Source organism: Amyelois transitella, chromosome 3 (assembly GCF_032362555.1).
Source record: "Amyelois transitella isolate CPQ chromosome 3, ilAmyTran1.1, whole genome shotgun sequence".
Classification (NCBI taxonomy): domain Eukaryota; kingdom Metazoa; phylum Arthropoda; class Insecta; order Lepidoptera; family Pyralidae; genus Amyelois; species Amyelois transitella.
Window position 1 is genome coordinate 12,264,704 of NC_083506.1, and position 19,199 is coordinate 12,283,902.

Sequence of the window (19,199 nt, forward strand, 5' to 3'; positions counted from 1 at the left end):
CTAATTTCTTGAGTGCAAGCATGCACTACTTTTTTTTTTAAATCGGTACTTAATCGATTCTCCATCACTTTGCGTTAACATTCAGCTTAAAGTTATATCGATCAGCGAAGTAGTCGTACCAAGCCGCGACCACTCTCATTGTTTGGGTCGTGAAGCACGTTGCTAACTCGCTAATCGACACCCAGCTACAGTTCAACTGTCATCCGCGAAAGGCGAATGTGTGCTTGGCTCATGACGCCCTATTGTTTCCATAAACAATTTGCAACACAAATGGATAACATAGTGCAAAACTCGATAATTTAGCAAAAGCGCATTTGGAAATGAAAGCGCTTGTAAAGCCAGTGCCGACAGTGGAATCAAATCAATGAATGGGATTGATCAAGGTGCCTCGGTTGATGCGAGTTTACAAAGGAAAATGTAGAAAATGTTCCCATATATCATCAGTTGGCAGGTGATCTTTCGCATGTAACGCGTTGAGAACGCATCACAGATTTAGTTTTCTTCCTGCACTGTTGTTATGGTAACGCTGGTACGCGCACCGGCTCATTACACACGCAACATAGACACAAATAGTTTTTTAGTTTAATAGGTAAACATTGACATAATTAATGTTTACCAATATAAAGTCGCGTGCTTTGCCGTCTCAATCAAATGATGATTGATGACCGGACGACCTTACAACTTGTATGGGTACGTCTGACGCATGCCGGACACCGATTCGCATCGATTTTCCACGCTGGCTCGTATTAGCATTCCAGTTTCACTTTCTACTTGAACTAGAACAATAGGGACACACGTTAATCACCAACATTATTATTAGTTTTAAATATGACCGGTTCTGAAGATGGGGCAGCGGATTCAGTAAGTGCTGCACTGTGTTCGGCTAGTGATTTCAAAATAATTCACACTTATACCGTCCAGTTACGTATTTTAATTAAATTAAAAAAAATACAACAACAACTTCTAATATTGATTTGTCTCATAAAACATTAGGTTGGTTATATTTTGAATCATCTAAGAAATACTGGCCAGTAATCATTTTAAAATGAGAACAGGTGTAAATTATTTTGTTTTCACCGGCCTTTGTTTATGATTGGCACGTGATTGTTTGTCATGGCGGCAAGGATCCGTCGGGCTCGTCGTCGGACGACGGTGGATTCCTGCAGGGCGACGGCGAGGGCGCTGGCGAGTCTGGGCACACGCTGCCCGTGCGCAACTCTAGATCGGTACAGTCAAGCACGTTTCAAGCACCCCTACCACTTGGTTGAAGAGTTACCAACTTTTAATTTTATGTAATCAGTAGCCATCGAAAATTTTTCACGTCTTCGTGCTTTTCGATGTAGCAGAAACAAAAATTTCAAGTATTCGTCAATTAATAAGAAGATATCTCTCTTAATTCTCATAGCAGATCAAATAAATCATGTCAATTGGGTCCAAAAAGACAGGTTGACAGACAAAGATGCACTGATTGCAGCCATTGTACACATAAATTATTTAAGCTAGTTGGTAACCCTCGACCAATAAGCGCAGGCGATACAGCCCGTGCCGAGTTCACTCTTGACTTGAATGTTTCCGACACTTTTCGATTAAGTTGCTCACGACCACGTTCAGCACAGAAGCTTATTAAAGGTTCAGTTGTGGATTGAGATTTTGTAATTGGTTCCTCTGAGTTTATTTGTAGTGTAATTCTGTTTTTATCAAATAGTGATCTTTTGACATACTAGATTGCTGTGTAACCCATAAATTGGGTTATACGCTAGTACACTAAATGTAATATTTTTTGTAAAGGTTTATATCATGTAACCTGTTGGTGAACTTAATAAATAATTAAAAATTAATCGTTTGCTCAGATTAAAAAAACGAAACCAGATTTCTTGTAATGACAGACCATAATATTTTCACGATACTCGTAGTATTCTGTTTGCATGTGTCTGTGGTTACAGTTACAAAACACAATGAATCGATTTCCCAACACACAATCGATTTTTCCATACCAGACAAAAACTCAATCCGATCGATTTTGTATACTTAGCGTGTACTGTATATTGTTAGCACTTTTGTTAATTTATTATTTAATTTGCATTGTTATAATAGTGGTTTTTGTTTATAATACTTTTATTTCTATGTTGTCTAGAAAATATTCTTTTAAGGACTTCTCATGTGATCTATATTCTGTATTAAATATAATTAAAATCAAGTAATGTTGCACTCGATAGTTTGCAGTTATTTATGACATCAGCTCGAAGAAAATCGAGAAATGAGTACAAAACTCAAAGAATACTCGAAACACGGATATGATGAAGTCAACCATTATAAATAGCAAAACATAGATAGTAAATTTGTTCTTATGCATAAGTTCATTGTTCAGGAATTAATCTGATATTGTCACATTCTAAAATGTTATCTGTCCTGCGTGCGTTTATTGATAAGATATTGCACACCTACTAAACAATATGACGTGACTATATGTATGTATCTGATTTATGAAGGTTATGATCAAGTAATCATTAATTATTTATTAATAATATAATTTGCCATTATAATGCATAATTGAACATATGTTTTACTCACTTATAAACCATTTAAGTTTTAAAACTATTTTCTAGTATATTCTCTCATATACATTGACGACTTCATACTTTTTGCCCCGCAGTCATTAGCGGCTAAATTGTCCTGAATGGGCGCCCAGTCTCCTGGAATAGATTACAGCGATTTCGGGAAGCCATTTAGAGACGACTATATATTACAGTTAGACAGTACATTGAGGAATTTAGTAATTAATCTAATCTATAGGTAGTGTGATGTATTGTATTGGAAAGTAGCCCATATTGTTTGGTTGGAATAGCTTCGAGTTTGATTACTGTTTTCAAGGCAATTATATTAATGTTAATTCGACAATTGCAACACCACTTTCTCTCTCTCCTTTCGAACTTACTTTGAGGCTAACTCGTTCTGCGTAATTAGCATCCCGCATATTTATGTATCGCATGTCTCTTTCAGACCTTGCAGTTATTGTAAATTATATTAAAGAAAATGGTATTATAGCTTGCCCTTGAAAAATAACTTTCTCTCAATAGATAGCTTTCAAATGACGTTGAGTGCCTAGCTAGACTCTAGAAACAATAGGCTGGAGATAAAAGACGACTGAATCTCGGTCAATAAAACTTCTAGCTATAGTCTGTGGCCTGGTATTTATATTTTAAATTTATATATATTACATTTAAGTTTAAATGGTTTCTTCCTTCTTCAGCATAATTGTGTGGGAAAGATTATTCGAAATGAGATTACCTAAAATAATTTTTGCTGCGTATGAAGTAAAATTAAAATAAAATAATAATAAATTACAGGCTTTAAATTTTAATGACTTCTGGCAGACCAGTGAAGAAGCGACTATGTACTGTAGTATAGATCAATAATAATAAAATTTCCCACGTAACTAGTCGTAATACAAGTGGCGTTTCAATGCATGAAGCAATGCCTGCAATGAATAAATCTGCACTATCAACCTAGTTAACCGCTTATCTAAAAGATGCGATTATATCAGTTCCAGGCCCATTTGCATAGTTACGAATAACAAATGCGATTACAACTAGGGTAATAGTTACGAAGGCTGCAATTTCTTTTGCAAGGATCGTCTCGTCGTTAATTAATTCGCTTTATACTGATGTTACCAATTTAGGATCTGTGTTTAACTTTATTTTTTGAGATAACTGTGAATAATTTAGAAAATTGTTGAGTTTCATTTGTTTCTGAAGTCTTATCTTTTAATTGTATAAAAATCAAAAGCGACTTTCATAGAATGTCTTCAACATATATTTCTAAGATGCGGTTAGATAATATTAAATAAATTTAGTTTTACGCCTCCAATTATCTTCAACATCACATTACTGCACTCGTCAAGATGAAACTGTACAAGGAGAACATCATTTTATTATATCATGGAATATTGAACTGACATAATAACAGAACCACGACAAGGACAGTGGGCATGCAAATGATTCAAATAGCATTCTATGTAACAAGTCATTAACTTGTAAGACCTCTAATCTGCTTTGCTAACGGACTGTGCTAGGGAATAATTACTGATAAAATTGAATTTTAATTCGGCCCTAACTTAAATAATTTCATAGTGGTTTTATTATTTAAAAATTAAATAATGCTGTATATTTTGTACATGTGACTATTAATAGAGAAGGCTAAAGTAGACGCGAGAGCAAGAAAGTTAAATAAAAAGGTATAGAGTAAAATGAAGAATTAGGGTGTCAATATAATAGGGTATCCAATTCGGTAATCAAAGCATCGGCAAATGTTTGGTGTTTATTGATGACTTGGACAATGAATCTCATTCTTTTTGCGCAGATTATTTGCAAGATAAATGTGACCATTAAAAGCAAACATGAGACAATTAAATAGAAACATCGATTAACAATACTTCCAATGGAAATTGATAGTGATAGCGCAATAATTTCAACCATCACGCGAATCACGCCTGTAGAATGGTTACTAAAAGAAAACTAAATTAAACATGCCATGTTTAAGGACTTTGAACTTAATACTTTTTAAGTTTTGTCTATAGATATTGTAATTAAGCAAATTTTATTCATTTGATTTTAAATAATAATTTTCTGTTTTAAAATTGTTGTAACTGCTTTGCTCTAGATGTCGTAATGTTCTGGTATGATATTTTTTGTAGTTCAATATCAATACTCAAAATACTAATACGTTAAATCGTATCAGTAAACATTTGCAAATTTTGATGTTTTTATTTTTATATCAGTTTTATTTTATTGCGTTTTATCTTGTCAGTTGCAGTGCTATGTGTGTTTTATTTACAATAAATGATTGTTTTGTTACCAAGTAACTGCCATTTTTTTGTAACTGTAATGTAACCACATTCAACATATTAGTTTACGTAACAATACATTAACCCGCATTCGCTACGTGGACTTCGATGATTTTTGAAACGCCTAATCGGGACATTTTCCAATGCGGGCATTAGGACATGAACATTTTCTATTACAGCCTTAATCATTTCCGGTGTTCCACTGAAGACAGTTGTGTCAACACCCATCCACTTCTGGAATATTAGTCACCTCTTGAAAATATTCCTTCTCTTTCGCACCCTCGGGTTAAAGGACTTCTGTAAATAGTTCTTTACTTGCATCTCCCGCTTGATGTATTATTTTGCGTTGAGCAATATTGTAATGCATTATTATTAATTTGTGTTTTCCGTTTTAGGATATGACGCGGCAATCGATTCCAGTGGCAACGAAAGGTGAGTTAATGTTCTTTGAAATATTATTAATAATACAGCTTTCATTACTCATTATAATTTTTTGCGATACTTGATAGCAAATAAAAGAATTATAAGACTGTGTGTCATATAAGAAGAACGCAATAAAGTTTGAGTTAAAAATGTACCGCTTATTACGAAACTACATGCCTTCGTATGATCTAAATAAGGACGTTGGTTTATTATCCCTTTGTTTACAATTCAGTTACATTCGTGATTCAGAAGATGCTAACATGTGTCACTCAGTAATGTTAAAAATAACCAACAAAGATAAATAGACGCCTTGTGTTGGTCTGCCAAAAGTGGGCAAAGCTGTTTAAGTGTTTTTTTTTTCTATTAGGATGTAATGAAATTAAATTGAAGTTAATTATTAAGGTAGTGTTGGTATTAGTCTTGCGTGTGAGTACTAGAACATGGGAAAAGAGGACATTATCATTATCAAAATGTGTATTAGAATTCCATAGTTCGCCTCACGGCACATAATGTATACCAAGATGAAAAAGGTGAAAAAACTTCGATCAATCGACACCTTAGCCCAAAATATTGATAATCCAAACGGGGGCACTCCAACATTGTTCCCATCACGCGATGATTCACCAACCATGAACCTAAACGTGAATCTGTGTCTGTCTCTTTTTTTCGATATACTGATGGACAAAGATGGACATAGTCTGCATCGGGTCAACGGTCTCGGGTCACTACTTAGTACAGGTGGATGGGTGCGCGAAAATAGTCCATTGTTGTCATAAAGAATTCATTCATGATAATTTTTTTGGTCAATGAGTGGATGAATTCATTTCTTTATATAAATTTCATAATAAATAGGTTAGCTTATCAGTACTATTTTTATTGACATTTTCCCGACACCTGATGCTATATTGATCAGTAAGATCAATTAAGATGACGTTGCGGTAGGTCATTGCACTGATAAAGGAGTCTTCGGCAGTAGGTCAGATTTGGCAAAGTATTATGATTCGTAAATCGATATTTATAATTGTAGAATAGAATCTTTAATCGGAACTGACTCGAGTAAACTTAGTGTATAGCCTTCTTTGAGGGCCAGTACGAGTCTTGCATGATAGGTATTTGAAAACAATTCAGAGACATTGATGACATTGATGGATTCTTGAGGTTGACGACCCCACCACAATCGTGTCACATGAACTCCCCTGTAATTAAACATTGGTACATGTAACCGTGATGTTTATTTAGCGGTTAGTGTACTTACATTGGTCGTGTCGTGCTATGGCAGGATATGAATTCAAAATTATAATGGACTTATTTGTTTGGTCTTTGATGATGCTTTGGGAATCTTGTGTCGTATTAATTGTGTCATCATCCACGGAAATCTTATCATTCATGACGGTGCGGAAGTTACTTTGTATTTATTATGAGTTATCAATTAATCAGTCATGTTCACGACATTATTTTGTCAAACTTGTGACGTTGCTACTCTCGTTTCATTCAATATGCCAAATTTTTGCGAGGTTTAGCCTTATTCATCTTTTATGACTGATTTTTTAAAGTAGGTAGTAATTTCCCACTTGCTCTTCGCTTCATTTATCTCTTGAAAAAAATCGTCTTAAATTTAAGATTTAACGGGTATTTACTAGTCGACACTAAGTGAGACGCAATCTCTCATTATTTTTTGCCCGCATGACTTTCACCTTTATATTTACTTCACTTTTATATCTGACTAGGTTAGTGAAATTGCTATTTCAGTGTCATTTATTATAAGGTTTTTTCAAAACTATTTTTGCTTCACTTGCAATTTCTCTATTATGTACCTACATAGAATTTGACGGAGATTTTGAATATGTCGATTCTTTGTTAGGAATATATTTTTATAATTTTTATTTCGTCTTTGCCCCAATTAAGATTTCTTTGCCCGCATTACTGTCACCTGGTATCTGGCTACGTTTCCGCTACACAACACAGTTCGCGTGCCGCCCGCATTCTACGCCGGTTGCGTCAATCACTTACGTAATTCTAATTTGGCGACGATTGAGCTATGCTTCATCAACATCTTCTACTGAAAGTAAGGTTAATTGCACGCACTACCCTTTGTTGAATTTTTAAGTTTCTTTTAACTAGTTATGTAATTTATTTCTTTGTTTTTTTAACAAAGGTTGATTGATTGTTGATTTTTTTTTCGACATCGTCCGTCATCTTGACTTTGTATACCAAAAAAGTTTTACTAATGAATTTGACCTTTTAACCTTTCTCCTAACTAATCAAAATGAAATTACCAGATGGAGAGTTCAGAAGTTTCATTTCTTTGTACTACCAAATATCAGCTTATTTTATAATGGCTGTTTAATACAAAAACTTTTTTACAAACTGTTCCTTTTCAATTACCTTCAAATTGATTCTCTCCAGTCACCTTAAATTCTCTTTAATTAAACCCAGCTCCGGTGGAAGGAAGGAACTAATTTGTGTCGACGCTTATCTTAAACTTAACCTATTAGCTTGATGACTGCCGCCGTGGCAGCTATCTGATATGGAATTTCGTGAGCCGTGTTAACTATCGATCCTATATTATATTAATATCTGAGTTTGCTGCGTAAGCCATTAATATCATCGCTTTAATTATAAGTATTATCGGAGGTATATAAAGCGTGAGCATTTATATCAGTTCTTTTTCTTTATAATTTGTAATTGTAAATCTCACAGTGTCAGTTGTTTCTTGCTTCAGTTTAAAACGTATCTATTACTTTTCAATTTTTCCACAAACACCTTAAAATGTAGAAAAACATTAAGTACTCCCAAAGAAAAAAGCACATTATGTAATGTCTGTTCTGTTCTTCGCATCGTGTTTCCTCGATTAACATAAGATGCATTTTTACTTGCCTTTTCAACCTTCCGCATTTATTCAAAGTTATTTTCTTCCATGCAAATTTAATGCCAGTAGTATTTAATTTCATCGCAACGTTGGCAGAATTTTTTCATGACGAATATTTATGTTCAAATGTAGTGGACATTCGCCGGGTCACGGTCGAATGCTAATTCGATCTTGACATTGCGCTCTTGCGAAGGCCGTTCCCGACCCAAAATGTATATCCGGTGTACACGTTAAGTTACAACATTCAATTAGCATGTAATTAATTATGGTTCACAATTTCCGATTCTACAAACACTTAAACTATTTATAGCTCAAATGAATGTATAACAGGTAAATGTTTGGTCCCTGAAATAGCGTTACCACGTAGTGCGATGTAAGTTTCATTATTTTGAATGCCAGTACCGCATATATGTTGTCTTAATGCCTTATTAAAGTACTGTATCTCTACGTTGGGCTTGTGTCCACGTTTAACTTTTTTGGAGGCTTATGAGATATATGGTTTTGATTATTATGGTTTTTTTCTCATCGCTTATTTAGACATATTTTAACATCAATACTAATTTATATCCTATTGTTTAAAGCATCGCATTCGCATCTGACCTATATATCAAGAAACCTGTTGTTTCTCACAGTCCGTATAAATGATACCACTACGCCTAACCTGTGAACCCAGCGCCAGCGCGATAGGAGAGGGCAATGCTCTGATGTTTTATATTGCCATAGACAGATTTTATGATTTACAAGCAGGTAGGACAATCTGCTTTAGTGCAATGAACATTCGTTTATCACTACTTTACGTCCCGAATGCGATAGACATATTATCTGTGATTCACAAGTAACAATCGTCATTTCTATTGACTTATGTTTTGTTAGAACAAGTTTTTGTAAGATAATATAAATGATGAATTCAATACAAAATTTTATTCTAAATACAGCGCTGACTGTAGACTTGAATTGCTGGCGTCAAAATCTGCATTCTACAAATTTGAAGCCTTTTTCTACCATTCTATTATTTGGTCTGACATTATGACATATACCGTTTATAAATTCTTCAAAAAAACTTAAATAAATAGCAATTTATTGTCCAGGCTCATCAACGTGGCGTGATATCCTTTCATTAACTGTTTCACGCTCCACTGTCATTGACACCTCTACGGTATTATGACCATAATCATCAAGACCGATCAATTTGTGTCTTTGTGGATCAATTTGCACTAATATGACCCAATGGTTGACTGGTAGATATGTAATGCTTCTAGCATTAAGTCCGCCAAATGTCCTTTACATTTTTATTTTGTGCAATAAAGTTTAAATAAATGAATATTGGTACCTTCTATTTTGCTCATGCAGTTAGTGAGATACTGGTGATACATTTTTGTTAGTATAATATCGATAGTCTTGCTTTGAAGTGCTCAAAAAAATACGCATTTTTCTCGGCGGGGTAGGCAGTGACTACACATTTCTACTTGCCACTATCCCTGCATAATTCTGCACAGTTCTTCCGCTTAAAGTACAACGATTGCTTATTTAAGATCACATTCTTACGACTATAAATAATCGTCTTGTTGTCTTAATAAGGATGTCTCAAGTAAATCAAGATTTTAAAAGAAAGGTCGTTCGGAAAGGCTGTTCGTATGTTCTTTTTTGCCTGAGATTGTTTCCTATTTGCTTTTTTTTCATATCTATCATCAATTCAAAATCATAAATATATACAGCTCTCTCTCCCTCAACCACATCCTGGACACACCGTATCACTAACACTAATAAAACAATGAGATTCACTCACACACACACACCAATATTTGCGTCACGCATTTTTCAGTGAGCTTATTAGCACTTTTATGCCATCTCTCTTTTGTATCTGTGACGTATGATACGATCGTGTAAATCTTGAGTTTCTGGAGCGTGTGTTTGTCCGTTTTGTACATTATTTTAATTCTGTGTTTTAACGTAAATATTACGCACTACCGCCATAATTTTTTGATTCCCATCATAACTAGGCACGTGGTGGTGGCGTGTGGTGTTTTGGGGTTGTGTGAATTTTACATGGGGCGGTCAGCAGGGCTCCGTTAGTTTGATCGGCCGCTATAAGTGTAGGCTGGCGGTGGCGCGCGGACAGTGTGCGCTCGGCCGTGTACCACAACACTGGCTGGCACCGGTGTTCCAAATTCAAATCGACCAATGGATTACACACAATAGTGCTGTGAACCTGACCTTTAATTTAATCTAAAGATTTTGAAATATATATTGTTGGATTTATATCATGCCAGTGTTGTACGAGAGATGCGCTCAGCCGCATTTGCAGCCGCCAAGGCGGACTAACCGACCGGTAGGCCGTAAGTTCAACCCCCTTGCCTGTCTGTGTCGATGTTGAAGCCGTTTTGGGTCTTATTACAATGTGATATGGACATTTTTCTCTGTACGATGTATCAGCCCTCAGGGAATTAAATTTCTATACCATTGTCGCATACTGATAGTGCAGACGAGAAAGTTTCTGTTACAAATTGATATGATAAAACCTTCTCTTGTCGCTTCCTTGCCTAAGGTTTTCTTGTAAAGCGTCCTCGATGGTAATAAATCTGCAGGATTTGTTGTTGACTTGAAAAGTGATTTGTCGTAGAATTGTTTTTTTAGTCAAAAATTTTTTGGTGCCTTAATAGAAAAAAGAATAGGACCACTCCATCTCCATGGATGTCGTAAAAGGCGACTAAGGGATAGGCTTATAAACTTGGGATCCTTCTTTTAGGCGATGGGCTAGCAACCTGTCTCACTATTTGAGTCTCAATTCTATCTTAAAGCCAAATAGCTGAACGTGGCCCAGTCTTTTGACTGCTGGCTCGGTCTACCCTGCACGGGATAAAGACGTGATTGTATGTATGTAAAATTTTTTGACCTTCCGGCAGTCGTGGGTGTTCTATTTAGTAATTAATAACATATTTAGAATTATGACAAAACGTGTTTGTCCTTGGCTATCAAAAGCCAAATTGTGTTTAATACAATTGTCATATCTGCATAAAAGTCACATATTTTTCATGCGGTATATCTATTAGGCTATGGTTTATAATAACGATTGTACTATTCTACATTTGTTGCTCATTTATACAAAAAGTTTATTTATTGGTCATTCACCCATACATAGGACACATCAAAACAATGTTTTTGTCAGGATATAGCACCGACTGATTCAGACAGGTCGCGGCGTAGGCGTTGGCTAATGACCTTATGTCTTCAGCGACCTCGATATTTTCATTGTTGTTTCATATTGATATAACGTGTTCTTCTTCATCAACTTTGGTCTCTTGATTTTCTGGTGCGACTTTGTTTTCTGTAGATGACGATGGTTAAAATTTTAAGAATTTTCTTGTAAGAATCTATTCATTTTTCATAATCTGACCTGAATAAAGTGATCATCTCTTGTGGCAACTTTATGAACTACTAGAGGCCGCCCGCGACTTCGTCCGCATGGAAACCCTATCAATCCCGCGGGAACTCTGGGATAAAAAGTAGCCTATGTGTTATTCTGGGTCTTCAGCTACCTACATACCAAATTTCATGGTAATCGGTTCAGTAGTTTTTGCGTGAAAGAGTAACAAACATCCATACATCCATACAAACTTTCGCCTTTATAATAGTAGTAGGATAATAGTAGTAGGATAATAGTAGTAGGATAATAGTAGTAGGATATTAGTAGTCCTCAGTATATAAGGCTCCATTTCGTAATACTATCTTGATTTAGGAACGTTAGTTATGGATTGTGGCGGTAGGCGGAATTTGCATGCTTGTTCATTTGTGCTGCAATTCGCGTCGGTCCATCTTTATTATCTCTCATCTTTTGGGTCAAAAGGTCCCCACTAATTTAGATGCTGGTGTAACCAGCGTATCTAATTATACCTTTCATTGTTACTTATGTACTTGTTTTGTTTACAACTTTCCATCTTCTTATGTCTATAGGATTGGGTATAGGCAGTATAAACTGTACATCAAATACATACAAGTTTGAATGTAAATTTATTTATAGTACTTGCTTACTTTTTATTATAATCTGGTTTTATAGCCTGAAGCACCGTTAAATAAATTTTATAATTTCACATTATTACAAAACCAAAGTCTTTAGCAATTAACTTTTCTCCATTTCACACACTTTTCTATCAAAAGACCAGAAAGAGTTTAAACTTATTTCAGTAGGTACATAGGGAGCGTGTTTTGAGTATGGTGGATCTAGGTATCTCGGGCCACCTCCAGGAGACCACTCAAGGCGAGGTGGTATAGGTATCTCCTAGGTCGAATGTACATAAAATTCATGTACAGTTTCTTTCTTGCTCTTAAAATAGTCGTAAGTTATTTTTATTTACCCTTTTAACCGTACCTTGATGACTTGACATTTCGAGTATAAGGTCACGGTCGACTATTACGCTGATTTTAGAGTAATATGATGTCATACCTGCTGATAAGGCAAGTAATGACGAAAATTCGATTATAATGACTGCGAATTTGAAGTAAATGTGTACATGGTAATCATTTTACAGTGATTTCCTTCAAATTAATATGATAAAAATATCTACTTCTTGGTTTTGTAACGCAAAATAACTCTTAAAGAGATCTAGCATTGACCACGCAATATTTGATGATATACGTATTTAATCGTTACAAAGAAGTAATTCAACATCAGGAACTACAAGAATAAGCCAACTATGGCGTATAATTAAAAGATATCCCTGTTTTATTAACACTACGTATAAATCTAGTAAAATCAAGAAGAAGCCTGCGCAAAACTGGTGATAACTTATAGCGTCTAAAACAACTCCGTAAGAATGTAAGCCGGAACACATTAGCGTGCAGCGCAGAATGTCGAGCCTTAATAGCGATGAATAAACTTGGCAAAATCGCGCTAGATTCTGTTGTAGATCAAGACAGACATGAGGAAGAATCGAAGAATCCTAATAAAGAAATGAACGTTTAAGTTAATTATCTCCTTTCATTCAATATAAATCTTATATTATCCTGTGCAAAGTCTGATGATAAAGTTATCGCATAAAAACAAACTTCATAAAAATGTTAGCCGGAACACGATGCGATATATTTATTACCTACCTGGCAACTTCGCGTTAGATTCTGCCATAGATCAGCGGCAGGAACGAGGAAGTACCCACTTAAGGCAAGGAAGTTAAGGCTGACAATGTTGCAAATCGCCTGCAGATAGAACCTCAAAATCTATACTAATATTGTAAAGGTGAAGAGTTTGTTTGTTTGAACGCGCTAATCTCAGGAACTATTAGTTGGAATGGAAAAAAAAATTGTGTTGAATAGACCATTTATCGAGGAAGGCTTTAGTTAGGCTATATAACATCACGCTGCAATTATAAGGAGCAAAGAAATAATGGAATATCCGAAAAAAAAAACGGGGAAAATTATGCATCCTTGAGGGCTTCAATGATGCCCAAAGTAACTATTCCACACGGACGAAGTCGCGGGCACAACTAGTTTATAATATAGCACAGTTTCTCCCACTCCTCTGGAGAAGGACATAGAGTACAAAACATTAGTTCCCGTGGGATTAGTGAAATTTTTTTGTAGGTGACACTAAATTCGTCGCTTTTTGTGAATGGCGCTTAATTCACGCAAGCGAAGCTGTACATATTCGTATATACATAAATTCATGCTTTCTTTCCTGGAGGGCAGAGACTTTAACTTCGTCTTCAATAATTTGGTTTAACTGTTCGTTCGTTCGAGTGCATGTTTTAAATTTTATTCAAAGAAAAACGTTGTAAAATTTTAATTTGCAATAAAACATTTCTTATGCTTGTTGTTAGAATTAAAGTTGGGAATTAAATGAATAAACTTTGTTTATTATGCATTATATTAATGGTTTAATTTATAATGCAAACTGCATATAAATTGGTGTGTTTTGACGTTTTAATAATCGCACTGAATTAAGTTCTGAATAAAGAGAAAGGTTGGTAAATAAATGTGCTTGTGTTGTAAGCAAGTTGTGATTACTGTTGACATAGCCTTTGTGTTTTTGGTTTCACGGGGAATTAAAAGGTGAACGATATTAGTGTATCTAATAACTTATCTTTTTTTTTCTATTTCAATAAAATGCCGTGTGGTTCCCGGCACCACTACAAAAAAGAATAGGACCACTCCATGTCTTTCCCATGGATGTCGTAAAAGGCGACTGAGGGATAGGTTTACAAACTTGGGACTCTTTTTGGCGATGGGCTAGCAACCTGTCACTATTTGAATCTCAATTCTATCATTAAGCCAAATAGCTGAACGTGGCCATTCAGTCTTTTCAAGACTGTTGGCTCTGTCTACCCTGCAAGGGATATAGACGTGACCATATGTATGTAAGTATGTATAAAAAAAAATAAAGTTTAGTTTATAAGCAAAAACCGAAATCCACCCCAAATCTTACGCGGCTCAAACGCGTAGGCGTAGGACGCGGCTCAAACTAAACACACTAGATTCGTTTTCACTTTGGATGGCTATGGATACCCTTTGAACCGGGTACCATACGGAGCGGTGGTCATACCCTCTGTCACGTAATACTTTATCTTATAGTAGAGTTCGCCCGCGTAAAAAAAAAGGCAATTTACCCCTGAGGGTATTTCGGGAATACTTGTGAAAAAATTTCGAATCTTTTGCCCCAACGGTTTCGGCTGCATGTTGATATGTCAGTCAATCAGTTAGTTGGTACATACATACATATTATCACGTCTATATAGTAGACAGAGCCAATAGTCTTGAAAAGTTAGTCAGTTAGTGTCCTTTTGATGCGCGTCATAAAAAGCTCTTTTGCTACATTATGTTTCAAGAGTCATTTTCGACTTGCTTGTCCGATACATTTTCAAGTCAAATTGGAATACGTAGTTTGGAAACTAAATTTCAATAGTTAGGTATTGAAAACACATGGATATCGTCATGGCAACTCAGGTTTGGCACAGTCGCTGTGCTGTAACCGGCTAAAACTGTGTTTGTTCAGGTGGCCTGCCATAATATGGAATCGTCTTTAGAGGTTCCAGTGGTAAATTAAGTGTAAGATTAAACTCGGTGACAGTTTGCACATTTTATTAATGCTATTTAGAAACATCGGTTATACTTACTTATTATTGTTCTTTATATAGTTTACATAACTATGAAGTTCTTTTTAACCTAAATTTACAATTGGTTGATTTAAGGTAATGACAGAATATAATGGTAGAAAAATAGGACGTTTGTATGTTGCTGCTATTGAAAGCGGAGGAAGTATCAAAAAAAATTGTTAAAAGCCATTTATATCATCTGATAATTAAAGTTATTGTTAAAAAGTGATATTAAAGTTAAATATTTCTAATATCCTTTTCGTTAACGTATCAAACTAAACGAAATAATCACGCAATATACATACATATAATCACGTTTATATCCCTCACGGGATAGACAGAGCCAAGAGTGTTAAAAAGACTGATAGGCCACGTTCAGCTGTTTGTCTTAATGATAGAACTGAGATTCAAATAATGACAGGTTGCTAGCCCATCGCCTAAAAGAAGAATCCCAAGTTTATAAGCCTATCCCTTAGTCGCAGATGGTCATATTGTTTTTTTTTATTGGTGCCAGTAACCACACGGCCCATAGCAATATGAATTTTAGATTTCAAGGGAGCAGTGTTCTTCTTGGTCAGCCAAATGAGGCCTTCATAGCTTTAAAGGGCCGGAATATCCTTGATGACAGGTTAAGTTTAAAAAAAAAACAGTTGTACTGTAATGTCTTCCGCATAAGGTTCAATGTTTCCCACGTGACCCGAGATACCCTAGATGACTGGTTGGTTATGTTGCCATGCCATTGAGCTCCTCCATTTTATTTTTTTACAGGGCATGCTTTTACAAGAAAAAGTTTGTTTCCAAAAAAATACTTTAGCTCCCACAGCAAGGCACAGTATAGTACACGATAGTTTTCCGCGCGATAATAACGGCGTCGCACGTGCTATACCTAGCTATAGCTTCGGGGGCTGCAATTGAAAATTGATATATGATTGTGTACTTCTTATAATAAATCTTTCATTAGGCCAAACAGCTGAATGTGGCCTATCAGTCTTTTTAAGATTGTTGACTCTGTCTACCCCGCAAGGGATATAGACGTGATTATATGTATGTATGTAAGTTAAACTGCTATATTTTTGGTTGAATGTAAGAAGCTATTTCCATTCGTCAGTATTTATTAACAATAACAGTTTCTTCGTCTATATATATAGTTTAAATTATACAGTAATTTCATAGCAATCGATTACTGCTCCGAAGACATTGTCAAGATTGATGGCCAATAGCGAGCGTCATCGATTTTCTTCACACGATGACGTCACCCGTTAATTTTTCACGACATCGCGCCGTTGTCACTAAACGACCATTATTTCCAATTTACCAGTTTCTTGGATCAATTCTGTAATGGATCCTAAATCGTTACTGTGTTACAGACAGTGAAACAGCCGCGGTCGCTTGAAGTGGTTTTGTCGTTGTTTCACCCGTTCTAACCACAATTTATTGCGATATAATGCTATAATATATTCGCAATAAAAGTTTTTGTGCACAACAGCTGTTATTGTTTGTGGTTCGTCGTGAAAGTGTTGTGGCGATGATTGCTGAGGTTTCGATGCGTTCAGTCAGTTTCCTTTTTCTGCTTCTACGTTTATAGTCCTCTCTCTCGGTATATATAATGTTTAGCGAATTACCTGATTGCATATTGGACTGCGTTTGTTTCGAACCTGGTCCCGCTAAGGACGTTGTGTTGTGTATCAGCTTTTGCGCATACATTACGAGTCATCTCAACACATTACTACTAACTGCCCACTCAAAAATGTATGAAAAAGTGACTTTTCTCATAAATTTTCAGTAAGTGCGGCCAGTAGATTGAGATCTGGTGTTAAGATCTTAGTATCTGGGTAGAAGTTTGCGTAGAGTTTGTTTTTGGGTAATGGACCAGTTCAACATGCAATTTCACCTTCGCGCGCGGCCGTACTCGGCGCGCATGCGTCACGGTTCATTGCCTTGAGTGCGGAAAGAGATCCTTATATGGCTGCCGGCGCAGGCGCAGGATTACCTTGCGCCAACGCAGATCGCAACCATTTCGTGCAATCCGTCTGTCACGAGAGTACCTACATTTAATGTTAGACAGCTTTGAATAAACGATAGGAAAAATAATTGGATAAGAAAATGAGAGACTGATTATTGCCAAAATGTGTTGCTCATGGCTCCGATGTCGGAGACGCGTGGCTGACTCGGCTGAAGGTAGTACTCCAGAGGAAGCCTTCGAAAAACCAGAGACACCCAGAGATACAGAGGAGGATATTGAACTTGATGAACATGAATCAATGTCACGTAAGAATCAGCAACTCGTTAAATTGCACTGCGCAGTGAGGTCTGATTTTGCTTTTCACTTGATAACGCTTGCTTATTTTATTATGTAGAAGTACGAAATGAATTGTCTGATACTGGAAAATCGGGACAGAGGTCAACCCGAACTGTCATTGAAATGCCAAGATTTACATGGTCTGTGTGAAAGGAACTTAAGTTGTTGGAGGAATTGCTGTTTTTGTTTGACCTATTTAAATAGTTTTTTGGTTCGATAGTTTTATTTTTTGCTGACAGTTTTGTAGGCTTTGTTTTCTACCTCAAGCAACAGTTACGTCATCTACTGAATCACGAATTTTAAATAATTGTAACACACAATCAGGTTTCTTAAATCGGTATAATTTAATGTTATATTGCACACACGTTTCGATCAGACATTTCAAAATAACATGTACAATTGTTCAAATACCCTCAAAATAAAATTCCGATGGAATTTTTACGTTACAGCGCCATCTCGCGTCACGCGCAACAATCAGATGCGGCTGTCGAACGCGGGCGGGGGCTACACGAACGGGCACGGCGGGGACACGACGGGGCGGCGGGGCGCCGAGAACGTGCCCCCGCCGCAGCAGCCGCAACAGCCGCCCCCCAATTCTAGGGTCACACAACAGGTAAGATGCTGAAAGAGTAAACAGATGGATGCCTTGTGGCATTAAGTCCAGCAGTTGTACATTTTACATGCATAAATTAAGTAAAATAAAATGCCTGAACACATAAGAAGCAAAGCAATTTAAGAGCGGGCCCGCACTTAGTTGTAATAAAAGGCACTCTTCCAAATGATTACATGAAATGAGAAGGGATAAGAATGCGCTCGAATTATCCTGCCGAAGCGCTGCATTGTGACGACTTTGAAAATTTTCCTTTTTTACTACATCGTGCGCGCACGCTTTCAAACTGTGTTGCTTCGGATCTGCTTTTGTTGTGCCCGGGCCTTAATAGACACGAAAGATGCGTTTTTGGTAACAAACCTTCTTTTTCTGAGCAGGCTTCTACAAATGCTACAGAACTAGTGATTACGCGCCGATTTCGTAATAATTAAGATACTTATAGTAAAAATAAAATGTTGTTGTGATTGGAAACCACTAGCAACGTGTCAATTGAGTATCCCAGGTTGATTATTAGAAACTTATCCTAGATTTTTTATTATTATTGTTATATTGATCATAAAAGCCGATATAAACCTGCCCGCCGTTCCATATTATTTTAAAATTGCTATGCCCAACAGGGTTCGTATTGTACCTATTTTTAAGCAGTAACTTATGTACTTTATGATATGTAATAAATATTTTTGAATTAAATTGAATTCAAAATACAGCAACAATAAAGAAACATAGGAACAACACTAATTAATTTTTCATTAATTCAAACTAGTGTAAAGATCAAAGCTTCCGACCGGCTCAAATAAGTGTGAGTCAGTTAATTAAGCATTTTATTTGCCTTTCGATAGCTTTCAATGAAATGTGTTGGCGGATCAGACAAACGTTTTTATAAACCGTTAACTGACTGACTTTGCCAAATAAGGAATGTCCATGTTTAGATGTCGCGAGTTCATATTTATTCTTTTTTAAATGTGACCACATTTCAAAGAATTTGTCAAACGCAGCTTTATGATATTATCTGAGTCCGTATATGCATTCTTTTTGCGGTCTCGTTAATTTGAATTTGCGAAACTCAGTTATTT

The 19,199-nt window shown here is 36.0% G+C and overlaps 1 protein-coding gene across 1 annotated transcript in view; it reads left to right on the forward strand.

The window, feature by feature from the left end:
• The window catches only part of LOC106133003 (kinesin-like protein Klp10A), a 60,913-nt gene that overhangs the window by 19,145 nt on the left and 22,569 nt on the right, over window positions 1-19,199 (forward strand). The window contains exons 3-4 of the mRNA XM_060948327.1: window positions 5,239-5,275; window positions 17,966-18,129. Of these exons, the coding sequence (XP_060804310.1) occupies window positions 5,239-5,275; window positions 17,966-18,129 (201 nt within the window). The remainder of the gene's footprint in view (window positions 1-5,238; window positions 5,276-17,965; window positions 18,130-19,199) is intronic.